The sequence below is a fragment of the Megalobrama amblycephala genome, unplaced genomic scaffold, assembly GCF_018812025.1.
Source record: "Megalobrama amblycephala isolate DHTTF-2021 unplaced genomic scaffold, ASM1881202v1 scaffold525, whole genome shotgun sequence".
NCBI lineage: Eukaryota > Metazoa > Chordata > Actinopteri > Cypriniformes > Xenocyprididae > Megalobrama > Megalobrama amblycephala.
The window spans coordinates 21,952-48,187 of NW_025953438.1; the positions used below are offsets into that span (position 1 = coordinate 21,952).

General features: G+C 42.9%; 2 protein-coding genes across 2 annotated transcripts; one reads left to right on the forward strand and one right to left on the reverse strand.

Annotated features, from left to right (window-relative positions):
- On the forward strand, positions 1 to 1,914 carry LOC125261915 (sialic acid-binding Ig-like lectin 14). Its single transcript, XM_048180505.1, is given in 4 exon segments — positions 1 to 114; positions 117 to 378; positions 683 to 979; positions 1,052 to 1,914. Coding segments are annotated over 4 exon segments (708 nt in total). The 5' UTR covers positions 1 to 48; the 3' UTR covers positions 1,135 to 1,914.
- On the reverse strand, positions 681 to 25,926 carry LOC125261914 (sialoadhesin-like). Its single transcript, XM_048180504.1, has 9 exons — positions 25,794 to 25,926; positions 25,587 to 25,622; positions 11,498 to 11,535; positions 11,258 to 11,298; positions 10,021 to 10,404; positions 9,640 to 9,927; positions 9,246 to 9,539; positions 8,671 to 8,782; positions 681 to 805 (listed from the first exon to the last, which is right to left on the reverse strand). Exons 1-8 carry the CDS (start codon positions 25,890 to 25,892, stop codon positions 8,676 to 8,678), a joined length of 1,287 nt encoding a protein of 428 aa, XP_048036461.1. The 5' UTR covers positions 25,893 to 25,926; the 3' UTR covers positions 681 to 805; positions 8,671 to 8,675.
- Positions 25,927 to 26,236: the final 310 nt, after the last annotated feature.

The following is a 26,236-nucleotide window of genomic DNA, read 5'->3' on the forward strand; positions in this document are numbered from 1 at the left end:
GTGCTGTCGTGCTTTGGAGATGTTTGGAAGGTGAAGGTAGAGTCTGAAATGGAGGCTCTGGTCTCATCTTGTGTCGTGTTGCCCTGTTCATTCAAATACCCTGCTCAACAAACAGCCCTTCCAGTCGTATTAAAGCCATGTGGCACATGAAGGCCAAAGGGGAGGATTACATCTATCACAATGATCCTACAAGGGTTCTAGACAATTTCAAGGGTCGTACAAAACTGATTGGTTCACTGGGTGCTTTAAACTGCTCCTTGGAGATTGATGAAATCAAAAACCATGACAACGGCCCGTATTGTTTCAGGGTGGAATTAGAGACATATGGAAAAGACAAGTACTCCTTTGTGGAGAACTGTGTGAGAATTAATATGATTGGTAAGTGTGCTTTTGAGCTGTTAACCTGTAATTACAACACCTAAATAGGATACAAAATAAGAAAGCAAACAAAAAAAATGGAAAGAGTCCAAATTATGTTTTTGTGACTAAATAATTAGTAAATAAGTTTGATTTTTCTCTTTAACCTGTAATTATAACTCCTAAATAGGGTAAAAAAAATAGAGCGTTTATATTTAAGCAAGCTCATTTTTGCTTTTATTTACTATGTGAAATATGTGTTTTATCATTCAAAAAAATATATGAATGAATTGAATGAAATATATGAATGTATTTGAATGAACAGGGCAAGCATCAAAACCTGTGCTGCAGTCTGAGGCGTTTGTGCAAGAGGGTGAATCCACAGTCTTCAGATGCTCTGTCCGGCACACCTGTCCGTCCCATCAGCCCACTCTCAGCTGGAGCCACTCTGGAAAAACAATCATGAGCTATAAGGACATTGGTCATGGAAAATGGGAGGCAGAATCTCTCCTTACCTTCATCCCAACAAAAGAGGATAATCTCAACTCTATCACATGCACTGTCAAGTACCACGGGAGTGTCCGGGGTGAAATGCAAGCCACAGAGCGTATCACTGTGAAAGGTATAACATTAAAACACTTTTGTGTATCTAAGTAATGATTTTAAACAATTAAGTGATTTTTGTTTTTATCAGAACAAGCAACTCTTATGTCAAACTTTGTTCATGAACCTTTTCCCCTTTTTGATTCTATATGTTTTATTTTATTTCCTCTTTGATTTTACCTCCTGTTAAATGCTTTTCTGCATGTTGACTAAAAGTGATAAACAGCAGCATATCAATGTGACTTTTCAAAATGATCTAAAACTGTGTTACATTATATATTTTAAAAGAAGGTACAGAAAATAAGATGATTAAATAATGGCCACGTTCACACAGTCATTTTTTGGGATCTAACACCTTGATGATGCACATGCACAGTAAGTTACTGAAAACGAAACCACACAAAACACCTTAGAAGAGTGGCTCTTTCACACTGTATGACGTGACAGACAACTAGCTGTTCCATTCACACAGTGCGAATATTCAGAGAATGAAAATTTACAAGTGTGAGTTCGGTTATAGAATGCGGTTGTCACTCCCATAAATAACTGTACTGCGTGTGAACGCAACCATATTAAGGATTCAAATACAGGACTGACATCCGTATTCTGCTTCTGTGTGAACGTGGCCAATATCTAATCAAGTAGCACAGGAGCAAAAAACTAAATGCTTAAACATTATATTGTATCTAGATAAGCACTGTTTGCTATAATCATCCAATGAACATCTAGCCAAATATGGTAATGTCACGATTTGAGTTCTGTTCATGTGTAGAGTTTGTTTTCAGTTTGATAATTGTATCTATGGTTTGCCCAGTTTATTTAGCCCTGTGTTTTCCTCAGTTCTTTGTCTGTCTTTCTTGGATATTGTTGTGTTGTTCTGTTAGAATTCTGTTCCAGTTTGCTGAGTATACTGCTATATTGAGTTTTGTTTTATTAAAAGTATTGCTGCACTTAGATCCTGACTTCTATTATCCTTGCCTGCAACCAACACTGACAAAAAGACAGAACATAATCATGGATCTAGCAGAAGTGTATATGGATTTGGCTGGCCGTGTCCTGACTCACTACCTTATCAAGATCCTAATCGAGGGAGGCTACAGTCTCACCATCACAGTAGTGTGTGAAATCTATGAGTTTGTTCCTGAGAGGGTAACACTTTAGAATACTGATCCTTCATTAATGAATAACTACACAGGAACAAATGACTACAAAACTAGTAGTTACTGATTAGCTAATAGATTATCTAATAACTATAAAAACAGTAGTTACTGATTAGCTAATAGTGAACTACCACATTCAACTGAGCACTATTACTTACTAATTCATTAATCAAAGTTTCCTGTTAGTTAATAGTAGTTACTAGAGTGTTAATAATGCATTACTCCTTTGTTTCTCTGTAGTTATTCATTAATGAAGGATCTGTATTCTAAAGTATTACCCATGAGGGAGAATTTCCAGAGTTTGTTCCTGAGAGAGAATTTCCTGAGTCTGTTCCTGAGAGAGAACTTCCTGAGTCTGTTTTCTGAGTCCCATCATGGCCGCCATTCCAGAGTCTCGTCCCATCATGGCCGCCACGCCTGTGCCCCTACGAGTATTGGTAGAGTATGAGGGGATGTCTTGGAGCCCAAAAATGGCTCCAGCCCGAGTTCACTCCAGTGTTGGATCCAGCCCCTGAGTCTGCACCAGTGTCGGCTCCAGCCCGAGATCACTCCAGAGTCCTTCCCAAAACCAAGAGCCTGCTCCAGTCCATAAACTCCAAGCTCCTCCCAAGACAATTTTGGGGGGATGCCATATGTCCCTGGCCAGAGTGGACAGGTCAAGTTTCAGGACCATGGAGGCTGATCCGCCACGGCCCCCTGAACTGCCAGTGCCACCCTGGCCCCCCCGTGGAGCCGGGCCTGAAAAGTAATATCACTTTTCAAATGACAAGAGACTAACTGAACCGCGAGTTCATCCATCAAAACTTCATTAACCAACAGCAGCATGTAAACACGCGCTAGCCGGAGTCTTTAACCGCTGCACACCCGTGTCACGTCCTTTGCGACATCTCGCACATGACACGGCATTTGAAAAGAAACACAGAACTGACATAAGCCGCTCCGGTGGAGAACAAACTGGATCTAACACCTTGATGACGCACAGCTCACATCTCTGTCACAGTAAGTTACTGAAAACGAAACCACACAAAACACCTTAGAAGAGTGGCTCTTTCGCACTGTAGGCTATGACGTGACAGACAACTAGCTGTTCCGTTCACACAGCGCGAATATTCCGAGAATGCGGTTGTGAGTCCTGAAAATTTACAGGTGTGAGTTCGGTTATAGAATGCGGTTGTCACTCCCGTAAATAACCGTACTGCGTGTGAACGCAACCGTATTAAGGATTCAAATACAGGACTGACAACTGCTTCTGTGTGAACGTGGCCAATATCTACTTCGGTAAAGTTGGTTTTATATTCGCACATTCGGACATCCGTATTCAATAGCCTTGTTAATCACACTACATTGGACATTCAGTGGACATTCACAAGTAAATATGCCATTAAAACAATACTTGTCTATTTTGATCGACTGTGAAAAATGTTGTAAGTTGACAATCGCTGGTTGTCAATATCATGTCGCTGCTTAAAATTCGCAAACATTAATTTATTGCACATTTATTGGAAAGTCTGAATTTATCAGAAGTCCGAATGTGCGAATATAAAACCAACTTTACCGAAGTCCAATATCTAATCAAGTAGCACAGGAGCAAAAAACTGAATGCTTAAACATTATATTGTATCTAGATAAGCACTGTTTGTTGTATAATCATCCAATGAACATCTAGCCAAATATGGTAATGTCACGATTTGAGTTCTGTTCATGTGTAGAGTTTGTTTTTAGTTTGATAATCGGATCTATGGTTTGCCCAGTTTATTTAGCCCTGTGTTTTCCTCAGTTCTTTGTCTGTCTTTGTTATATCAAAATATTGTTGTGTTGTTCTGTTAGAATTTTGCCTGTTCAGTTTGCTGAGTATACTGCTATATTGAGTTTTGTTTTATTAAAAGTATTGCTGCACTTAGATCCTGACTTCTATTATCCTTGCCTGCAACCAACACTGACAAAAAGACAGAACATAATCATGGATCTAGCAGAAGTGTATATGGATTTGGCTGGCCGTGTCCTGACTCACTACCTTATCAAGATCCTAATCGAGGGAGGCTACAGTCTCACCATCACAGTAGTGTGTGAAATCTATGAGTTTGTTCCTGAGAGGGTAACACTTTAGAATACTGATCCTTCATTAATGAATAACTACACAGGAACAAATGACTACAAAACTAGTAGTTACTGATTAGCTAATAGATTATCTAATAACTATAAAAACAGTAGTTACTGATTAGCTAATAGTGAACTACCACATTCAACTGAGCACTATTACTTACTAATTCATTAATCAAAGTTTCTTGTTAGTTAATAGTAGTTACTAGAGTGTTAATAATGCATTACTCCTTTGTTCCTCTGTAGTTATTCATTAATGAAGGATCTGTATTCTAAAGTATTACCCATGAGGGAGAATTTCCAGAGTCTGTTCCTGAGAGAGAATTTCCTGAGTTTGCTCCTGAGAGAGAATTTCCTGAGTCCGTTCCTGAGAGAGAATTTCCTGAATCTGTTCCTGAGAGAGAACTTCCTGAGTCTGTTTTCTGAGTCTCGTCCCGTCATGGCCGCCATTCCAGAGTCTCGTCCCATCATGGCCGCCACGCCTGTGCCCCTAGGAGTATTGGTAGAGTATGAGGGGATGTCTTGGAGCCCAAAAATGGCTCCAGCCCGAGTTCACTCCAGTGTCGGCTCCAACCCCTGAGTCCACTCGAGTGTTGGATCCAGCCCCTGAGTCTGCACCAGTGTCGGCTCCAGCCCGAGTTCACTCCAGAGTCCATCCCAACCCAAGAGCCTGCTCCAGTCCATAAACTCCTAGCTCCTCCCAAGAAAATTTTGGGGGGGATGCCATATGTCCCTGGCCAGAGTGGACAGGCCAAGTTTCAGGACCATGGAGGCTGATCCGCCACGGCCCCCTGAACTGCCAGTGCCCCCTGGCCCCCTGAGTTACCTGTGCCACCCTGGCCCTCTGAGTTGCCGGCACCACTCTGGTCCCCTGAACAGTCTGTGCCACCCTGGCCCCTGAGTTACGTGAGCTGCCCTGGCCACCTTAACTGCCAGCACTGCCCTGGAGGCTTCCTGTCCTGCTAAGCCACGTCCCCATCAGCCTCCAGAGTGCCCACCCTCTTGTCTGCCTTTGTTAGATATTGTTTTGTTGTTCTGTTAGAATTTTGCATGTTCCAGTTTCCTGAGTAAATTGCTATTTTGAGTTTTATTTTATTAAAAGTATTGCTGCACTTAGATCCTGACTTATATTATACTTGCCTGCAACCAACGCTAAAAGGTAAACTGATATGGCAAATTATTAGATGTCATACTTTGTTCTCAGAATAACTAATTTTTTTGCTTACAAAAAAATGTGAAGTCATAAACTTGTAAGATCTTGGAAATGGTAAGAGAAAGACAAGTTTTTGAATATCATCTTCATATAAAACAAACATATCAAATTCAGCTGTACTATTTTAGTTAATGTACATTGGTCCCAAAAGTATTTTAAAAACTTGAACCACAATTAAAATTGTAATATATTTGCTTTGTTTAACAAAATGTCAAAACAAGTGGGATTGATTCTAAAGAATTATAGCACAAGCACACTTTTCAATCAAAACAATGAAAAGTTAAAAAACTACACTGAAAAGTTCATAACATAACTACACTGGTTAGTTCCGGACACCTGCCTGAAAAATTAACACATGGTTTAAATGAATTTAAATGAATAGAAAAAGTTTGCTCTGAAAAAAGCTCTATATTACTTTGTTAGAAAAACTAAATTACTTGTTAAAAATGTAAACATTTTTATATGTGACTTAAGTATTCAAAAACGTTTTGGGGCCACCATATATATGTGGTAATAATATGATGAATATACTACATAAAACTTCATCCATCTATGCAGAACAAATATTACCCTAAAGCAGAGTTTCCCAAAAAGGGGTTCATGAGTTAATGGAAAGCTAATACGTTAATCTAACATAAAATTTTAATAAATAAACTGAATTAAAACCAAAATCACAATATAGCTTATTGTGATTATCAAATCAAAGGCTGTGATTTAATCAAATAAGTATAAAGTCTGTTATGTGTTTGTGATTGAAGCATGAAATGGTGTTCTTTCACAGGTCATGGTGTTCTTTCACAGGTGTTTTAATAATTACTATTAGCAGCAGTAAAAAACCCGATTCCAAAAAAGTTGTGTTACACTGTACAAATTGTGAATAAAAACAGAATGCAATGATGTGGAAGTTTCAAATTTCAATATTTTAATTCAGAATACAACATAGATGACATATCAAATGTTTAAACAGAGAAAATGTATCATTTTAAGGGAAAAGTAAGTTGATTTTATATTTCATGGCATCAACACATCTCAAAAAAGTTGGGACAAGGCCATGTTTACCACTGTGTGGCATCCCTCTTCGTTTTATAACAGTCTGCAAACATCTGGGGACTGAGGAGACAAGTTGCTCAAGTTTAGGATTAGGAATGTTGTCCAATTCTTGTCTAATACAGGCTTCTAGTTGCTCAACTGTCTTAGGTCTTCTTTGTTGCATCTTCCTCTTTATGATGTGGCAAATGTTTTCTATGGGTGAAAGATCTGGACTGCAGGCTGGTCATTTCAGTACCCGGATCCTTCTTCTACGCAGCCATGATGTTGTAATTGATGCAGTATGTGGTCTGGCATTGTCATGTTGGAAAATGCAAGGTCTTCCCTGAAAGAGACGACGTCTGGATGGGAGCATATGAAGAGTTTGGTTCCAAAACGCAATAACTCCATTTTGATTAATTTGAGTAAAAAGGTGTTTTCTTTACCAAGAAAGTGGCAAGATGAAAACCACTATTTTCTGTTTCAAACTTTCACATAGCATCTTTTGGTTATAAAAACATAAAAAATTCAAATCTACATTTTGATTTTAAAAGTTTATTATAAAAACGTATTATTTTTTTTCCCCAAAATGCAATAAATCCATGACACTTTTTTTCAAAATGCAATTAATCCATCAATATAAAAGTTATTTTTCAAATTGAAAATACACAACAAAGTAAGTTGATTCATGTACATGACAGAGTCTCAACTTTGCCAATATTTATCTTATATACAGGCATTTTACTAAAAATACATTCAGCCGTCGCTCCCAAAATGAATCTTGTTAAATTATTTGTCATTACCGATTAAAGAGTATCTGGCGCCACCGCACGGTTAAATAAACACATTTGCCGAGTACATTGGTATTAAAAACGGCTTTTAAAAAAGCCTTCAATGTTTACAGTGGGTGGAATGGAGCGCTGTGATCGGTTGAGCGGATATATCGCGTTCTGCAGAGAAGGGAGACTGGCGTTTGTCGCGTTTTGGAAAGAAAGGGAGAAAACATGACAGAATAACACGACGGATATCGCATTTTGCGCAAAATTAATAAATGACTTTTCAATACCGACCAGATACAATACTGATTTTGGTGGAAACTCAATTTTTTGAAAATGGCGTTTATCGCGTTTTGGAACCAAACTCTTCATATGTTGTTCTAGAACTTGGATATACCTTTCAGCATTGATGGTGCCTTTCCAGATGTGTAAGCTGCCCATGCCACATGCACTCATGCAACCCCATACCATCAGAGATGCAGGCTTCTGAACTGAGCGCTGATAACAACTTGGGTTGTCCTTGTCCTCTTTAGTCCGAATGACGTGGCGTCCCAGTTTTCCAAAAAAGAACTTCAAATTTTGATTCGTCTGACCACAGAATAGTTTTCCACTTTGCCACAGTCCATTTTAAATGAGCCTTGGCCCAGAGAAAACGCCTGCGCTTCTGGATCATGTTTAGATATGGCTTCTTTTTTGACCTATAGAGTTTTAGCCGGCAACGGTGAATGGCACGGTGGATTGTGTTCACCAACAATGTTTTCTGGAAGTATTCCTGAGCCCATGTTGTGATTTCCATTACAGTAGCATTCCTGTATGTGATGCAGTGCCGTCTAAGGGTTTTCCGGCCTTGACCCTGACACACAGAGATTGTTCCAGATTCTCTGAATCTTTGGATGATATTATGCACTGTAGATGATGATAACTTCAAACTCTTTGCAATTTTTCTCTGAGAAACTCCTTTCTGATATTAGTGATCCTCTGCCCATCTTGACTTCTGAGAGACACTGCCACTCTGAGAGGCTCTTTTGTTGCCAAATCATGTTGCCAATTGACCTAATAAGTTGCAAATTGGTCCTCCAGCTGTTCTTTATATGTACATTTAACTTTTCTGGCCTCTTATTGCTACCTGTCCCAACTTTTTTGGAATGTGTAGCTCTCATGAAATCCAAAATGAGCCAATATTTGTCATGACATTTCAAAATGTCTCACTTTCAACATTTGATATGTTATCTATATCACACTATCACAACTAAAAAGAGGTTTCAATCCACTTTAAAGTACAAAGTCAATGCAACTTATATCTGTTTACCTGTATGTCATGGACCAACATCAAAGACCCGTGAACATGCAAATGTGTTGTTAAATTACTGAAATATTCACTTTTGTCACAGCTGACAAAATGGTTTGGCCTAAAGTAACATATCCAAAGAGTTACCTTCGTCACTTCTTGTATATGATGACTCCAGCAATTATGCAAGCGATTAGAAACACAAGTGAAGGTGCCAGGATATACAGACCGATAGTCTTCAGGCCAATAAGCAAGGGATCTGCCTCATTATGGAAAGGGGATAAAATAATTGATCATTATTATAAGCACAACTGAAAGACAAGGCAATGATGTAAGTATGAGCTACAGGTGGAAAAGGCACATGCTTCTATTCTGTTCTGGATTGGATGCACAAGTTTAACACTGTGTCTACAACATGCCGCAACAGCTTGAAGCTGTCTACACTGGACGCAACAGAGTGAATGTTCCAAATTTATTTGTCCCTTATGTCAGAACGACCATTTGGAGTACATCCGAAATAGAAAACAGATCAGTTTACTGTTTGGGATTTGTCATGTCACATCAAATCGCGTCCATTGTAGACAGTCTCACTGATTATAATGGATGCTATTGCCTTTTGTCGCATTGCTCAAATCCATTGTAGACAGGGTATAATTAAAACAATATGAATGATGAGGCTTGGAGAGATCACACATCATACAAGATGCTAAAAAATCACTCACATTGCACATATAAAACAACAGAAGCCGTAATGTCTTTTCCAGAAAATTTCACAGTGCAAATCAGTTTCTTCCCATGGTCGTCTTTTGTACCCAGAATGGTTATGCTGGAATAGGTGACCCGATCTAAAGTAGAAAGTGTTTTGCCCCCCGTTGAGACCCTCATGTTCTGATAGTTCCATGTGATGACTGGAGTCTCTTTCTGGCAGGAGTGATAGACGGAGCAACTGAAGTTCTTTGGGACGCCCTCTGTGAGTTCTGCCAGTTCAGGCTCAATTGTTATTTTTTGATGAACACCTGAAATTAAACTGAGATCTTGTAATAGGCAACAAATGTGAGTTTAAAGTGAAATTATATGTAATATCACACAGAGCAGTTAATATTTGTGTTTACTCACATTTGGCACTTTTGTCTTTTGTAGCTGTCACTGTTATGCCACCGTGATGTGTTACAGAACACTCAATTGTTGAAATTTCTGCCTCTATAATGCCTGTGCGTGTGAGAGTGATTTTCCACAGGCCGTCTTCAATATGCTCATTGACTAATTTATCAGTTCCTTCAGGACCTTTCAGAACGATGTTTGGTTCTCTGTATGGACACGTGTGGAAAGTTGAACATGTCATTGTAATAGTCTCACCCATCCTTTCACCTCCATAAATACTGATGCTGGGCTGCTGTGGACTTGCTACAAATAGTAGAAATGTCACAATTAGTCAACACACTTTCATAACTAGATCAGGAATCAAGCAAATTTGATGAACAAAGTATTTACATATACCATCAACTAGAATTGTGGAGGTGACATCATAAAATGCGTAGGTGCGCCATCCAATGTTTTCAGGGTCAATCCATGCATACAATTTCTCTTCATTATGGGACTTTTCCAGATTTCTGATCAGCAGACTGCAATCCCCATTTGATGGGTTTCCATATAAAGAAGTTTTTCCTCTAAACATCTCAATGACATCGTCTGCATGCAGAAGATCATAAACTAAAGGATAACCTTTAGAGACCCACTGATACCACACAACTCGACGTGGGTTTTCGGGTGGGTATGATGTGTAAGAGAAAGAACATGGTATAACAAGACAGGAACCCTGGAGGCCCCGTATGTCTTTTGGCATTTTCACTTCCCATGCTAAAGTATCAAATAGCAGAACAGCTGTGGGACAAAAGTTGGAGTCATTAATGGCTGTGTGTTCATTTAAGCTGGCATTTTTAGCATTTCACTCATATTATTTATCTTAGTAAAGAATATTATACAAGACTTAGTAGTTGTCAGTAGAGTGTCAGTAGATTCAGCTCATTGTGACTGCTGTACACATTTAATGTAAAGATGTATTGCTGTTATTTGATTTTTAAATCTCGTTAATTTGGTCTTTGGATAAAAAGAGACAGTTATGTGTGAAAGTTACTGATTCTCTAAACTTCTAAAACACTATGAAAATGATCTATAAGAAGAGACACAATTGGCAGTTTTTTTTTCTTTTCTTTTCTTTTCTTTTATTTTCTTTTCTTTTCTTTTTCTTTTCTTATGATCACTTCTTAACTCTTGTGCTGTATTGAAAACCTTACACTCGTGGTGTTCTCAGTCAAAAATGACCGGCCTGCAATAAATCGCTTATAAATCTCTCATTATGCTGCCTTATTACCAAATATTGGATTCAATCTTTTTGTCAACTTGTTTTCTTTCATTTAGGACAGGTTTTGTATTTATTTTTGGAACTAATCGACTGTAGGCCTTATTTATCTAAGCTTATGTACCTCAGTTTTTGAGTTAAAAAAAAAACATTATTTGTGGATAATCTTCAACAAAATATGGAAAAAAACCTGCACTGCTTTAATATTTAACTAGGAAGTTTGTTTTGAAATGCCTTACTCGCTACTGCTGTGCCACTGAAGAGAAGAAGCCTCAATTTATGTACATTTCTGTTCAATTATATAAATAAATTCAAACATTTATTGTGACAGAACATAAACAAAAAATGCCTAAAAGAGAAAAACAGACACTGTACCTTGGATAAGTAAATGAAGTAAAAGCTGTGCTTTCATGTTCCTGGATCATTACATAAACGAAAAACAAAGTTAATAATGGTTAAAATTAATGAATTTCCAGCATTCTGTCCAGCATTGCTCAAATCTATTTTACTACTTATATTTCAGTTTTTCAAATAATTTTTTTTCATGTTTTTTCTCCCCTCAGTCTTTTTGTAAAGCATTTTTTGATGTAACATACTTTCATTTTTCATTCTTACCTTCTCAGTAGGCCTCTGTAGAGAACTGGAAAAATAACCTACTTCCAAGAAGACAAAAATAAAGAATAAGAGAAGTGAAAGACAGGACAGGGGGTGTTTTCATAAAGCGCAGCACTTCTGTTGCTGTAAGTCTCATGCCCCATTTCCTTGGTCTTAAGTGTTGAAGCTCATCACACGTATGCACTTATATAGTGACAGTCTTACAGTATATGCAAATATAGTATTTTCTGACAAGAAACACCACCATTTGTGAAGCTGACAAGAGGGTCTGTTTTATGTTGTTTAAAATACATAAGTGGTACATTTAAAAACAAAGTAGAAAACAGGATTATATGTTTCTTTTCACAATCATTGTTACAAAGATTATTATTTCTGAGAGCATTTGGTTTAATCAGAATCAGTGATGAATCAAAGTATGAATTAATTACTGTGGTTGACCTTTGACATCCAATCCTGTGTACAAAGGAATTGACTGGTTCCTCTCCCTGGCAGTCTATAGTACCCTGCTCTATTCCAATGAATTGTAAATGCTCACTGACAAACTTTGGTTATCTTTTTTCAAACATATGATTTAAATGGTGATACTTCTATAGCGATTATTTATTAACTAGTGAGACCATAGTTTGATTAATACAGAGCCCCTAAAGGGACCTTTGCAAAAATAAAATAAAATATATACAGACTTATCTAATGCTCATGAAAAACTATTGCGTACACTCGAGAAACGTTTGCGTGCTTGTGCATTACAATTTCCGTTTTATGTATACTATCCACCATATATCCTTTGTGCGTCACTGCCTGTTTAATGTGAAGAAAGTGAGAGTATGAATGCGCATGAATTAATAAAGATTTATTTGCTCAAAATTTTGCTTTTGTTAGGGCATATATTACAGCCGTATGCTTTAAAGCATTCTCTGTGAGGGCTGAGAAACCGCGCGTGAAATGGCTGATACAGTAAAAAGTGCTCAACACGAAATGGGCTCAGTGTGTATTGTCATATGCCAAGTTTAATGGTTTGTGAAAAGACATTGGCACATTAAATGATAAAAATTTGGATTTCATTAGGGCAGTATATTTATTTTGTCCTATATAAAAATTACTGGAACAGTAAAATGTTCTTAAGTTTCTTATTTCACAAGATCAAAACCCCCTTTAGTAAACCACTTTGTCTGATTTAACGCATCCTTTACAGGTGGCAGAGAAATGCTTATTTACTTCATTCAATTCTAACAGTGCTTATTTCGAGCAGAGCCATAGAGATAAAGGAGTGTAGATATAAAGGAAGACTGATGCTTCAAATAAATGACATAAGAATAAGTAGCTGGATTCATTCTTGTATTAGATGAACTGCTCTAACAAAATACAAATTTGAACACTTTATATCAGCCCAATGCACAATGCACTTTTCTTATTTTGCTCAAAAACAGAAAAAAAAAAAAAAAAATTCTTATGGTTCATATTCACTTACATAATGTAGGGCCTCAGTCAATCATTGAGAGATGGATTGCTAAAAGGCATTAAGAGAAGTTAACTATAAGGACAGAGAACATTGTTCTGAGATTTCCCGCCTATAATAAATTAATCAGATGCTTGTGAGAGGATCTTATATGTGATCAGGACATCAAACGACATGGAATGGAAACAGGAAACAGCAATACAGCGCAAACCTACAGGAAACATTAATTAATGGAACTTATGATATTTTAATCTATGCAAGGAAATTATTGTGATTAAAAGGGTTATTTTAGTATGTCAGGTTAGTAATAGATATTTTAATCAGTGTGCAAGAGGTGTGCATGTGTCATGTTTGAGTTTGAATTAAAGCTCACGTTATTCATAACACTGTGTGCATGAAATGTCAAAATTCTGTATCATGGGGATATTGGGAAACTTTATAAAGTTATCAATCAAAACAAGCAAAAGTTCCACAAATGTCACATGATGCAATCAATGCGCAAAGAGAAACAGTACGGGGCGTGTCTAAGCTCCGTAACAGCGTCTCATTGGAGAATCGCGTCGTAGGACGTGACCAAATCTTCTCCTTAAAACTATGATGTCCAAACAGCTTATTGCTGGTGGTTTTTCACCCAACAGTCGTGGCTTGTTTCACCAAACGGCCTGTTACGGTCTAAACAATTCATTCAGAACTCTGAAACATTCCGCTGAAGCTTCGTGACCAAAAATCTTCAAAGCCTAGAGCCGCTCTAGCAGAGTCTCAGAAGAGCTTCCAGGGTGTCACAAGCTGTCAAGGCAACCTCCTTTCAAGAGACGTCACACCAGTTAACCGCCGGGGTTTCCCTTCCAGAACATGAGCCACGATTGAGTGAACTGCGAGTCTCCTACTGCGATTCAGTCCCTCACCTTTCAGATCTGCCAAAATGAACAGGTGCGATGAGTATTCCTGCCAGAAGGGAGCGCGGGATTCAGTGAACTGCGAACTGCGATTCAGTGAATTGCGAACAGGTGCGCGTGCTGTGAACTGCGATTCAGAAGGGAGCACGAGATTCAGTGAACTACGAACTGCGATTCAGCGAACTGCGAACAGGTGCGCATGCCAGAAGGGAGCGCGAGTGCATGGAAATATTAACGTGAAGGGCCTTGCATCACCAGTGCAGACCACCATCAGAAGCTGAAAGCACGCCTGGCCTCGGCGATTTACCTGACTGAATTTGGTGAGTGATGGTTTCAATCATTTTAATATTTTCTGGTATATCTAAGTTAAGTTACCAAGGAGCTCTGTTGACATAGACTTAGCTAACATTAGCTACAGCTTGATGAATTGAGTCATTGAACACAGCAGGAGAGAACGCAACGTTAGCCAGCTAGCTAAAGCTCCGGTGGAAAATTATTAGCTAGCGCTACCATTTTTGAGGAGGTAGATTTTGAGGTGAGGGGACTGACAAGGCAGAAGGTAAAGTGATCCACCGTTCTATCAATAAGCAGACCTGCCAACCTGTACGCAATTTGCGTAACGGATACGCATTTTGACTTCAAAGTACGCTGGTACGATTTGTCACTCTAAACTACGCAAAAACCTGGTGACGCCTCTGTGCACGTGCAGTCCTCAAATCAAGCAACAGCAAAAGAAGAAGAGTTCGACCAATCATAGAGCTAGGTTCTTCCCCCAAATAGCAAGTGGGGATAAATGACAAATGCGTAAAGCCTATCATTAAAAAGAGACTGAAAATCGACACCAATAAAGATTCCCACTCGATCCCCCTTCATAATACTTAGTAAGGAGGCCATAATAATTCTCATGGCTGAAGTTAAGTTTCTCCAGCTCTCCCCAGGTTGGCAAAAAAAGCATCTCAAAATGCATCAGATTGATGCTTTAAAATATGGAATATTTCAATTTTTCTTTCGGGGGACAATGCCCCCGGACCCCCCTAAAGGGGTAATATCCTTCTCACCTTTTTCACCCCTGACCCATTTTCATGCTGGGTGACAGATCCTTTGAGGCTAAGCAGTCAGAATCAAGCCAAAGCTCTGCTTTTGTGATGTTCCCAGGTTGCGATCTTAGGTACTAGTATTGAAGTTGGGACTTTATTCACAACTCACTCAACTCCACGAATGTGTGTGTGTGTGTGTACGTATGTGTGTAATTAGATAGCCTTAGTTTCCTGTAATCATAGAAGTAGTTCAATAAATTTGTGTTTGATTAAGAAACATTGTCTTGTGTTGTGTATTTATAAGATCAAACTCTTGCCTAAAAAATGACTTTACCTGAGCTCGAAGTTAATTAAATGTAGATTTTGTGTTATATTCTGTGGCCAAGAATAAAACAAAATTGTTAGGATACAGTAAAATCGTGCTGATAGTTGGACTAACAGCTGATAAGTTACAGTATATTATTAAAGATTATTACTACAATAATCTAAGTTGCAATCAAAATTATTTAACCTCCCCATTTTTTTTAATTGCATATATAACAGTTTAGTGACAAATTAAAAGTGATAATGTCAGAAATGTAATGCCACAACATTCTGGAGGATGAAGCCCTTAACACCCTGTTCTGGATCGGGACAAACTTCCACAACACCATCCACGTTCCAGACACCAACGGACTGAGTTGGAGGGAAGCTGTCATGAAGTGTCTGGAGAGCGTGCAGTCCCGTTACAGAACCCGGCCAGACCCAGAGCTCAGCCCTATACCACCGTGATCGCTTAGACCGACGCCTAAGCTCCCCACAGACTGGAAGCTTCCGCTTGCCGCGATGAGTGAGCCTATGCCCAAGGATGGGAAGATGGAACACAACATCGGCCTGGAGCCGAAGCACCACAAAGACTCTGACCAGTTGTGTGAGCTGACGTCACTATCCATTGCCTTGGGAATCCTCGTGGAGTTCAAGAGGATGGAAGCGAGCCCCGTCCATCCTCCCACAACTGAGAGCAAGCACCAGCTGGACTTATTGGACAGTTTAATTGAGTGTGGTGAAATTAATTCCCAATATCCCTGGAACATATATGAATCTGAAACTGTATCTGAATCTTCTTCATCAGTCCTGTTATCCCCACCTAGCCTCCCTCTCCCACCACCTCTACTAAAGGGCACTCTGTTTTTTGGGGGAGGTTTGTGCCACTCTTCATTTCCAGACCTCCGCCAAGCCTGTCATCATCATCTCCAATCAGTCCGTGTCACAATATCCTCCTCTCAGTGGCGAGGTTACACTCCTCCTGGGTGATATACCTCCCAAGGCTCTGTCGCCGTTTGTCCTCGCCCTGAATCCATCACCGTCATGGCTCCTACTGCCATTGGATATTCAGCATTGCTGAGTTCTGGGTCACTTCCACCTGGCCACTCCTACCCGCATCACCACAACGGATGCTACCTCCTTCTGTACCGCCCTGGTCGTCGTCCTCCGTCTGTCTGCCTGCCCCTTGTACCTGCCCATTGCCACATCCTCCTCCCAAGCCGCCTCCATCTTCCCTCTATGGCATGAGGCCACACCTTCTTGGGCAGTCAAGGTGGAGCAAGCTTGACAGGTGGCCAGAGCGGTGCAGGTTGGACAGCGGGCCAGAGCGGCACAGTTGGAGATCACCATGGTGGAGCAGATGTCGAAGACCACCACAGCAAATCATATGGGACTATATACCCCCACAGTTCAAAAACAACCTCTGTGGTCAGATCAGGGCTGGAGGCTTTGGATTGGCGATCCTGACTGTTGGCGACTCAGGCATGGCATTGCTGATGGCTGGGGGTTCTGGCGTGGTGGCAATGACAGCTGGAGACTCTGGCATGATGGCCATGACAGGACAAGACTCTGGAATGGTGGCCATGACAGGACAAGACTCTGGAATGGTGGCCATGTAGGGACGAGACTCAGGAATGATGGTCATGCCAGCTGGGGACTGCTGTGGACCAAACTCCATGGCCGTCGGAGTTTGGGTAGTAGGGCCCCTCCCCAAAAATGTTTAGGCAACGAGTCTTCCTCCACTTTGCTCACAGTGAAGGAAGATCCATTGGCCGATGACATCATCCAGCCTGCTCCAGAAACACTCTATTAGCATGACCTCATCCAAGGGAGCAAGGTGGTAGTAAACTAAAAACTCCTCCACATAGTTCTCAATGGGACGGCCATTTTGAGAAATGGAGCAGAGAATATTTTTTTCATACCAAAATTGGTGAGTAAGTTGTGCTTGTTACCCTCTTGCTCTCTTAAGTTACAGGCTAAGTGCGACATTGCGGGCTGTAGTGCTTGTTACCCTTTTGTTTCATGTAGTTACAAAGGGCAAATGTGATATTGTGGGCTGTAAATTAAAGTGGTGCTTGTTTACCCTCTTGTTCCATGTAGTTACAGGGTAAACACAATAAAAAATACAATCTGATATTATTGACTCTGTAAAACAACTTAATTTAAAACAGATTTACAACACTTCTTATTAATTTATTATTTTTTAAATCAACTTTTCATTTCAAATACTAAAGTCCTGACAGAAAAGTAGCATGTTCTATCCTTTTGTTTTTTTTATTGGTTAAAATGAATGGAGAATATTTCATGTTTTTCTATGCTTGCTCAGCAGCTATAGTTCATGATAGGCTATAGTTAAAGGTGCCATCCAACATTTTTTTACAAGATGTAATATAAGTCTAAGGTGTCCCCTAAATGTGTCTGTGAAGTTTCAGCTCAAAATACCCCCTAGATTTTTTTTTAATAAATTTTTTTTAACTGCCTATTTTGGGGCATAATTAGAAATGCGCAGATTCAGGGTTGCAGCCCCTTTAAATGCTCACGCCCCGCCCACGGAGCTCGCGCTTGCCTTAAACAGTGCATAAACAAAGTTTACACAGCTAATATAACCCTCAAAATGGATCTTTACAAAGTGTTTGTCATGCATGCTGCATGTATGCGTCGGATTATGTGAGTATTGTATTTATTTGGATGTTTACATTTGATTCTGAATGAATTTGAGGCTGTGATCCATAGCTAACGGCTAATGCTACACTGTTGGAGAGATTTATAAAGAATGAAGTTGTGTTTATGAATTATACAGACTGCAAGTGTTTAAAAATGAAAATAGCGACGGCTCTTGTTTCCATGAATACAATAATAAACGATGGTAACTTTAACCACATTTAACAGTACATTAGCAACATGCTAACGAAACATTTAGAAAGACAATTCACAAATATCACTAAAAATATCATGATATCAATGATCATGTCAGTTATTATTGCTCCATCTGCCATTTTTCACTATTGTCCTTGCTTGCTTACCTAGTCTGATGATTCGGCTGTGCACATCCAGACGTTAATACTGGCTGCCCTTGTCTAATGCCTTTCATAATGTTGGGAACATGGGCTGGCATATGCAAATATTGGGGGCGTACACCCCGACTGTTACGTAACAGTCGTGTTATGTTGAGATTCGCCTGTTCTTCGGAGGTCTTTTAAACAAATGAGATTTATATAAGAAGGAGGAAACAATGGAGTTTGAGACTCACTGTATGTCATTTCCATGTACTGAACTCTTGTTATTTAACTATGCCAAGATTAATTCAATTTTTAATTCTAGGGCACCTTTAACAAGTTTGTGAATATTTTGAATAAAAACAGAAAAACTAAATAAAAGTGTCATACAAAATAAATAAACTAAATAAAATCTGTCATACAGTGCTTTTGTGCAAGCATGACGCGTCGCCCCCCACATTAATAATAAATGTGCACATATTGGTAGCCTTCAGTAAATTAACTTCTCTAAGGAAATGATTCATAAAACTGGAATTCCTGACGACTCAATTAGGCAGTTCAGAGTCTATTCTTTCATTTAGGAGACAATAATTTTATTTATCATGCACTTTTGACTTTTCATACAGTTTACATTCTCCGACAGCTATACTTACACACTGCATGAAAGGTAATGTTCGAAAAAGCATAATAGGGGCACTTATTTCCCTGTGTTTGTTTTGAATTTGTTCATGTTTAGAGTTTGCTCTTGATCTACTTTTCTTGTTCTGTTAATTACTCCTGTCATCCTCTGTTCCCATTCAGTCGGTCACGTTCGACGTACGTCGGACAGACCGACGAATAGGAATCTCGCTAGAGAGGCCAATCTACTTCGAGTGTAACTAAAACGAGCCAATGCACATTGGCATGCAATCATATGCATCAGCTGCTCGCCTCGCAGCGCGGGTATATAATGAGCAGCAGGTGCGTTGCATCTTCAGCTTTTCGCTTCGGAGCCGAACGGTGTTTGTTCCTGTTCTCTGCAAGCGAGTGTCTGCTAGAAGACGAGTCAAGCTTTTTGGTTGAACTTCTCTTTTTTTCCGAGTGCAGGCGAACAGCACAGCAGCGGGGTTGAAGTCCTCTCTTTTTCTGTTTTTGTTTCGTTTGCCGTTTTTGAGCAAATAGCTGTTTTGACAGCGTCGGAAGGCTGTTCTCACGGCCGGTACGGTGCGCTTTTGAGCGCTGAAAAGCCGTTTTTACGGCTGGTAAGAGTGAGCGCCTTCAAAGAGAGAGAGAGAGCACACGACAGGCTGCACATAATCCCTGTCTGTGTTGCGGCGGCCGTTCCCCTGCGTGCTTCAGCACTTTTAAAAGAGTAAAGTCCCTGAAAGAGCTTACACAAGTAGATTCGCGTCTTTTTAAAGATGACATCCTACTTGTGTTTCTGGATGCGGTCGTTCCTGTCCTCACTGACGGCCACGATCACTGTTTCACATGTCTGGGCGCGTGTTGAAATGATGTTCGTGGGTGTTTCATGTTTTCATATGAGAACATGATCACGTCGACACGCCGGTCGTGACTCTTCTTTCTCCGGGAAGCTTGAGTCCCCTCTGTTGTTGGCCAGCTGCCGCTTGTGTGTAAAAGCACAGCCGCGGGTCTGCCCGACACTCTGGGAAGACCGTGGAGATCAACGAGAGCAAACCTCTCGCTCCTCTGCGTGTCGTGTGCCATCGAGCTGCCGGGCTGCAGCGCGGGTTGTCACGGCAACCCAGCGCTCGCTCGGCGCTCTAGATGCGTGGTTCCCTTGCATAATCTCCATTGTAGCGCCCTCTCTGGTGCACCAGAAGAGGTCTACTTTGCTGATATGGCTTGGGTGACATGAGGTTGAGGGGTTCCTTCGGGGAACCAACCCCCTAGGGCCCCTCCCTCTCTAGCGCATTGCAAGCTGTGCAGTTTCTGGATTGGATTGCTGGTCCTTCTCATAGGGGAACCTAGCATTTCATTCAGAGCTCCAGCTGAGGGACAGACGTCGATTGCAGCATCGGAGAGAGTGCTGTTATGCTCTGGAAATGAGGGTGACGCTGCCCACTGTAATGGTGTGTGCTTATGCTGACTCAGATTCGGAGTTTACAGCCATGCTTTCCTGGGTCTTCCAGATGTGCATGGAAAACTTGGCAGTATGGGGGTATGTTGGTGCCATAAATATGGAATGCCAAAAGTGCCAAAATCTGCATAAGTTTTTCCTCTCTCACTACCCTCTTGGTTGGGGTGGCTGTACACAGACCACACCCACCCTGCATGTGAGGCCAAGGCACTCTTTTTGCATGAGGGTAGTTCTGTGCTGGGGTTGAGCTGCGCTTGTTGACTAACCGTGATCAAAGTCACGGCGCAGGCCCTCAGCCAGACGATGTCCACCTCAGTGGTCCAGAAGTGCCCCCTGGCTTACCTTGTGAGGTGCGAGAGGTTGTCAAGCTAAATGCTTTCTCAATGCTCCCATCTTACGAGGTGGCCTTTTCGGTGACACTGTCGAGGACTGAGCCCAGCGGTTCTCCTCAGTTAGTAGCGGATCGGGGAGCTTCCCATGACAAACCATTGAGTTCCTCTTGGGCCGCCCCTCGGTCTGCTCGTCGCCAAGGGTGTCGTCCCCTGCAAGAAACTCTGGCCCAGCAGGCTCTGCTGTGTCCATTGCGGGGAGATGACGCCTCCCGTCTCTGCAGCTGTTAAGTGGTTGGTGAGAATCACCCCTGAGACGGGCGACCCAGAGATGGGTGGGGCTGCTCTTCCACCCCTGGAGGAGGGCCGGGTGGTAAATCCTTTTATTGGGTTTGTTTCTGTTCCGCCACTGACCCAAGAGGCAGTGGTACCCAAAATTAAAAGAGCAGTTCCTCCATTTCCAGGTCTGAAGAGGGTTTGGAGAGCAGTGGGAGGAGAAAAACCTCACCACTCTCATCCCCCTCTTCTGTCGCCAGCGGACAGCAGCGAGCAGCGGGCAGCCAAAGCCTCGACTGCTCCCTCTGTCCATCCGTGGAACCAGGTAAGTGTTGCCTAGCACACTGTGACGCCGCTTCGGGCCGCCTCACAAAGAGAGCCCCCCCAAGCCGCGTCCCTGTGTTCCACCTCGCTGCCCCGCTGCGGGTACGCCGGTGGTCTCTTTGGTCCCGCTTGTACGGTCTCTGCGAGCCCGGTTAGCGCTCCCCAGTCCGTCTCGCTGGCTCATTCGGACCATCAGGCTCGGCTATGCGATTCAGTTCGCCCGGCATCCCCCCAAGTTCAGGGACGTCCTCTTCACTACAGTGAAAGATGTCGTTGCCCCTGTCTTGCGTGCGGAGATCGCAGTCCTACTGGCGGAGGACGCGATGGAGCCGGCCCTCCAGCCGATATGAGGTCAGGGTTCTACAGTCCCTACTTCATTGTACCCAAAAAGAGCAGTGGGTTATGACCGATCTTGGACCTGCGAGTTTTGAATCGGAGCCTGTACAAGCTACCGTTCAAAATGCTGACGCAGAAGCGCATTTTTGAGTGCATCCGTCCCCGAGATTGGTTTGCAGCGATCGACCTGAAGGACGCGTACTTCCATGTCTCGTTTCTTCCGCAACACAGGCCATTCCTGCGCTTTGCGTTCGAAGGTCGAGCATATCAGTACAGAGTCCTACCCTTCGGGCTGGCCCTGTCTCCCCGCGTCTTTACGAAAGTCGTAGGGGGAGCCCTTGTTCCCATGAGAGAACAGGGTGTTCGCATTCTCAACTACCTCGACTGGCTCATTCTAGCACAGTCCCGGGGTTAGTTGTGCGAACACAAGGATTTGGTGCTCAGACACCTCAGCCAGTTGGGTCTTCAGGTCAACTGGGAAAAGAGCAAACTCTCCCCTGTGCAGAGGATCTCTTTTCTCGGTATGGAGCTGGATTCGGTCGAACAGATAGCACGCCTCACAGAGGAACGTGCTCAGTCGGTGTTGAACTGCCTGAATACGTTCAATGGCAGGACAGCGGTCCCACTGAAATTCTTTCAGAGGCTCCTGGGGCATATGGCGGCCGCGGCGGCAGTAACCCCGCTTGGTCTGCTTCATATGAGACTGCTTCAACACTGGCTTCACGGCCGAGTCCCGAGATGGGCGTGGCAACGCGGCACGTTCCGGGTGCTAATCACTCAGGAGTGCCGCCAAGCCTTCAGTCCGTGGTCGGACCCTTTGTTCTCCGGGCAGGAGTGCCCCTAGAACAAGTGTCCCGGCATGCTGTGGTATTCACAGATGCTCCTGCCACCGGCTGGGGTGCCACGTACAACGGGCATGCAGTGTCAGGGGTTTGGACGGGACCCCATCTGCATTGGCACATCAATTGCCTCGAGTTGCTAGCAGTACGTCTTGCTCTGAGCCGCCTCAAAGGGCCGCTACGGGGCAAGCATGTACTGGTCCGTACGGACAACACTGTGACCGTTGCGTACATCAACCATCAAGGTGGTCTACGCTCCCGTCGCATGTCGCAACTCGCCCGCCATCTCCTCCTCTGGAGTCAGAAGCGTCTGAGGTCGCTTCATGCCATTCTTGTCCCTGGTGTGCTCAGCCATGTGGCCGACGAGCTATCACGAGCTGAGCTGCCAGGAGAGTGGCGACTCCACCCCCAGGTGGTCCAGCTGATCTGGAGAGAGTTTGGAGAGGCTCAGGTAGACCTGTTTGCCTCACCGGAAACCTCCCACTGCCAGTTGTTTTACCCCCTGTCCGAGGGAACACTCGGGACAGACGCACTGGCACTCAGCTGGCCCCGGGGCCTTCGCAAATATGCGTTTCCCCCAGTGAGCCTACTTGCACAGACCCTGTGCAAAGTCAGGGAGGACGAGGAGCAGGTCCTCTTAGTTGCGCCCTATTGGCCCGACTCAGACCTGGTTCCCAGAACTTTCACTCCTTGCGACAGCCCTCCCTGGCCCATTCCTCTGAGGAAGGACCTTCTTCTCAGAGACGGGGCACTCTTTGGCACCCGCATCCAGACCTCTGGAAACTCCATGTCTGGTCCCTGGACGGGACGCGGAGGTTCTAGGTGACTTACCCCCTGAGGTACTTAACACCATCACTTCGGCACTTGCACTGTCTACGAGACGTGCTTACGCCTCGAAGTGGAACCTGTTCGTCGAGTGGTGCTCTTCTCGCCGAGAAGACCCCCGAGGATGCTCGATCGGAGTCGTGCTTTCCTTCTTGCAGCAAGGGTTGGAGCGTAGGCTGTCCCCCTCCACCCTCAAAGTCCATACTGCTGCTATCTCCGCTTACCACGACCACATAGATGGCAAATCTGTTGGTCAGCACGACCTGGTCGTCAGGTTCCTTAGGGGGGCGAGACGGTTAAATCCTCCTCGTCCCCCCTCCATACCCTCTTGGGACCTCACTCTGGTGCTAAGAGCACTTCAGATTGCTCCCTTTGAGCCTTTGCAATCGGCAGACTTAAAGATTCTGTCTATGAAGACTTTGCTGCTGGTTGCATTGGCCTCCATCAAGAGGGTAGGGGACCTGCAGTCATTTTCGGTCGACGTATCGTGCCTGAAGTTCGGGCCGGGTGATAGCCACGTGGTACTAAGACCCCGGCCTGGCTATGTGCCCAAGGTTCCTACCACTCCCTTCAGGGACCAGGTGGTGAGCCTGCAAGCGCTGCCCTCGGAGGAGGCAGACCCAGCCCTGGCTTTGCTCTGTCCAGTTCGCGCTTTGCGACAGTACATAGACAGAACCAAAGCCTCAGGACCTCAGACCAGCTCTTTGTCTGTTATGGAGGCCAGCAGAAGGGAAAGGCTGTCTCCAAGCAGAGGATGGCCCACTGGATAGTGGATGCCATCGCCCTGGCTTACCAAGCTCAGGGCGTGCCCTGCCCGCTCAGGTTGCATGCTCACTCCACGAGAGGTGTCGCATCCTCCTGGGCGCTGGCTCGTGGCGCCTCGCTGACAGACATTTGTAGAGCTGCGGGCTGGGCGACACCTACACGTTCGCTAGATACTATAGCCTTCGTGTCAAGCCGGTCTCCTCCCGTGTTCTCGCCACAGGTCAGAGGCACGGAGAGGCCCCGGCTTAGTGTCGGCTTGCTGCGCTACATGCGCTTCTTTTCTCCAGAGAGTCCCTACAAGGCAGACCCTGTCGAGTCCTCCGATATCCCTTCGGCAGCCGACGTGGCGGAGCGTCTGGCGCCAGGCCTATACTCCGTTGTATCCTTGAGAACCGGGTTTAGGCTGGGTTCCATATGTGTGACCCTACGGGGATCCCATATGGTTGGTTCCACGGTTGCTCCTAAACGAAGCCCGTGTCTTTCCCTCTGGGAGAACCTACCCTTCATCGGGTTGGAGTCACCCCAGCTCTTCCATATGTAGCACAGCCCTACAGGGTTAGTCCATATGTACTTCTCCACATAACTCCTTCGGGGAAGGATGTGGCTTCCGCAGCGTTCCTTTCCCAGCGAAAGGGTACGCTTTCCCAGCGTTATCCAATAGTCTCACTGAATGGGTTTTGGGGAACAGCAGTGATCGACTCTCTCTGTGTTAGCCCTGTCCCACCATCCTCAGGCAAGGGGGTTCAGGTGGCTTACTACAGAGCGCTGGAAGGGGGCAGCTCCTGTGGCGCTTTGGTAGGGATTCCTATTCGTCGGTCTGTCCGACGTACGTCGAACGTGACCGACTGAATGGGAACGTCTCGGTTACAAAGGTAACCCTCGTTCCCTGAAGGAGGGAACGGAGACGTACGTCCCGTCGCCACAGTCGCTGTACCCCGCTGATGCTGCTGCCTATCCGGTTCGGCTCCTCAGCGAAAACCTGAAGATGCAACGCACCTGCTGCTCATTATATACCCGCGCTGCGAGGCGAGCAGCTGATGCATATGATTGCATGCCAATGTGCATTGGCTCGTTTTAGTTACACTCGAAGTAGATTGGCCTCTCTAGCGAGATTCCTATTCGTCGGTCTGTCCGACGTACGTCTCCGTTCCCTCCTTCAGGGAACGAGGGTTACCTTTGTAACCGAGACGTTTCTCTACTTTCTCCTAGGGTACAAATGGTTTGATTAAGTTGTCACAAGTGTTTCATGTTTCTTTGTTTTGTCTAATAAAGCCCTGTGTTTCTTTCAGTTCATTGTTAGTTTTGCATAGTGTTTATTTGGTTGTACTGTTCCTGTTCCTATTCTTGCTTGTTATGAGTTTGATTTTGAATAAAGACTGCCGCACTTATATCCTGTTTAATTTCTGTTGCAACCAACCATGACATTTGTAAGATTTTGGGAATGTGGTATTTGATTACACTAATTAGCCTTACCTGAAAAAAGCCTCAATTTATGTGCATTTCTGTTCAGTTATTATCATTAGTATTCAGTTATTATATAATATAATAATATTATATTATTCATTTCATATAAACATTTATTGTGACAGAACATAACATGCCTAAAAGAGAAAAACAGACACTGTACCTTGGAAAAGTAAATGGAGTAAAAGCTGTCATGTTCCTTGGTCAATACAAAAACAAAATCCAGTTAAATGTTAATAATGGTTCAAATTAACAATCATTTTGTCCAGCATCATCGCATAACTCTAGTTTACCATTTATAATGTTAGTTTTTCATAGTCTTCTTCTAAAGCACTTTAACATGTAACATACTTTCATTTTTCATTCTTACCTTGAAAAGTCCTCTGTAGGAGCTTAGGAAGGAAAAGGAAAGGGAAAAGGAAAAGGGTGTTTTCATAATGTTTAGCACATTTGTTGCTGTAAGGCTCATGCCAGCCAAGATGAAAGATATCTCCTTGGTCTTATCAAGGTTCGGAGCTCAAGCTCTTGTATAGTATCTGTTGGGGATTGCCCCAATGAAAGCTGGTGTATATGTTATTGACCGCTGCAGAACTCTGGTCAGGGAGTCGGAGTCATCAGATAGATTTGAACTGTTTATTGCACAAGAGTGACCATATACACATAGAAGTGCACTTGAGGTAGTTTTCTGAAATATATAAAATAACAGAAATAAATATTCATTTTCTAAATATAATCAACAATTTAACAGATTACAAACTGAATGATAAACAACTTTACATAATGAACTGATATATAAATATGACAGTAATATAT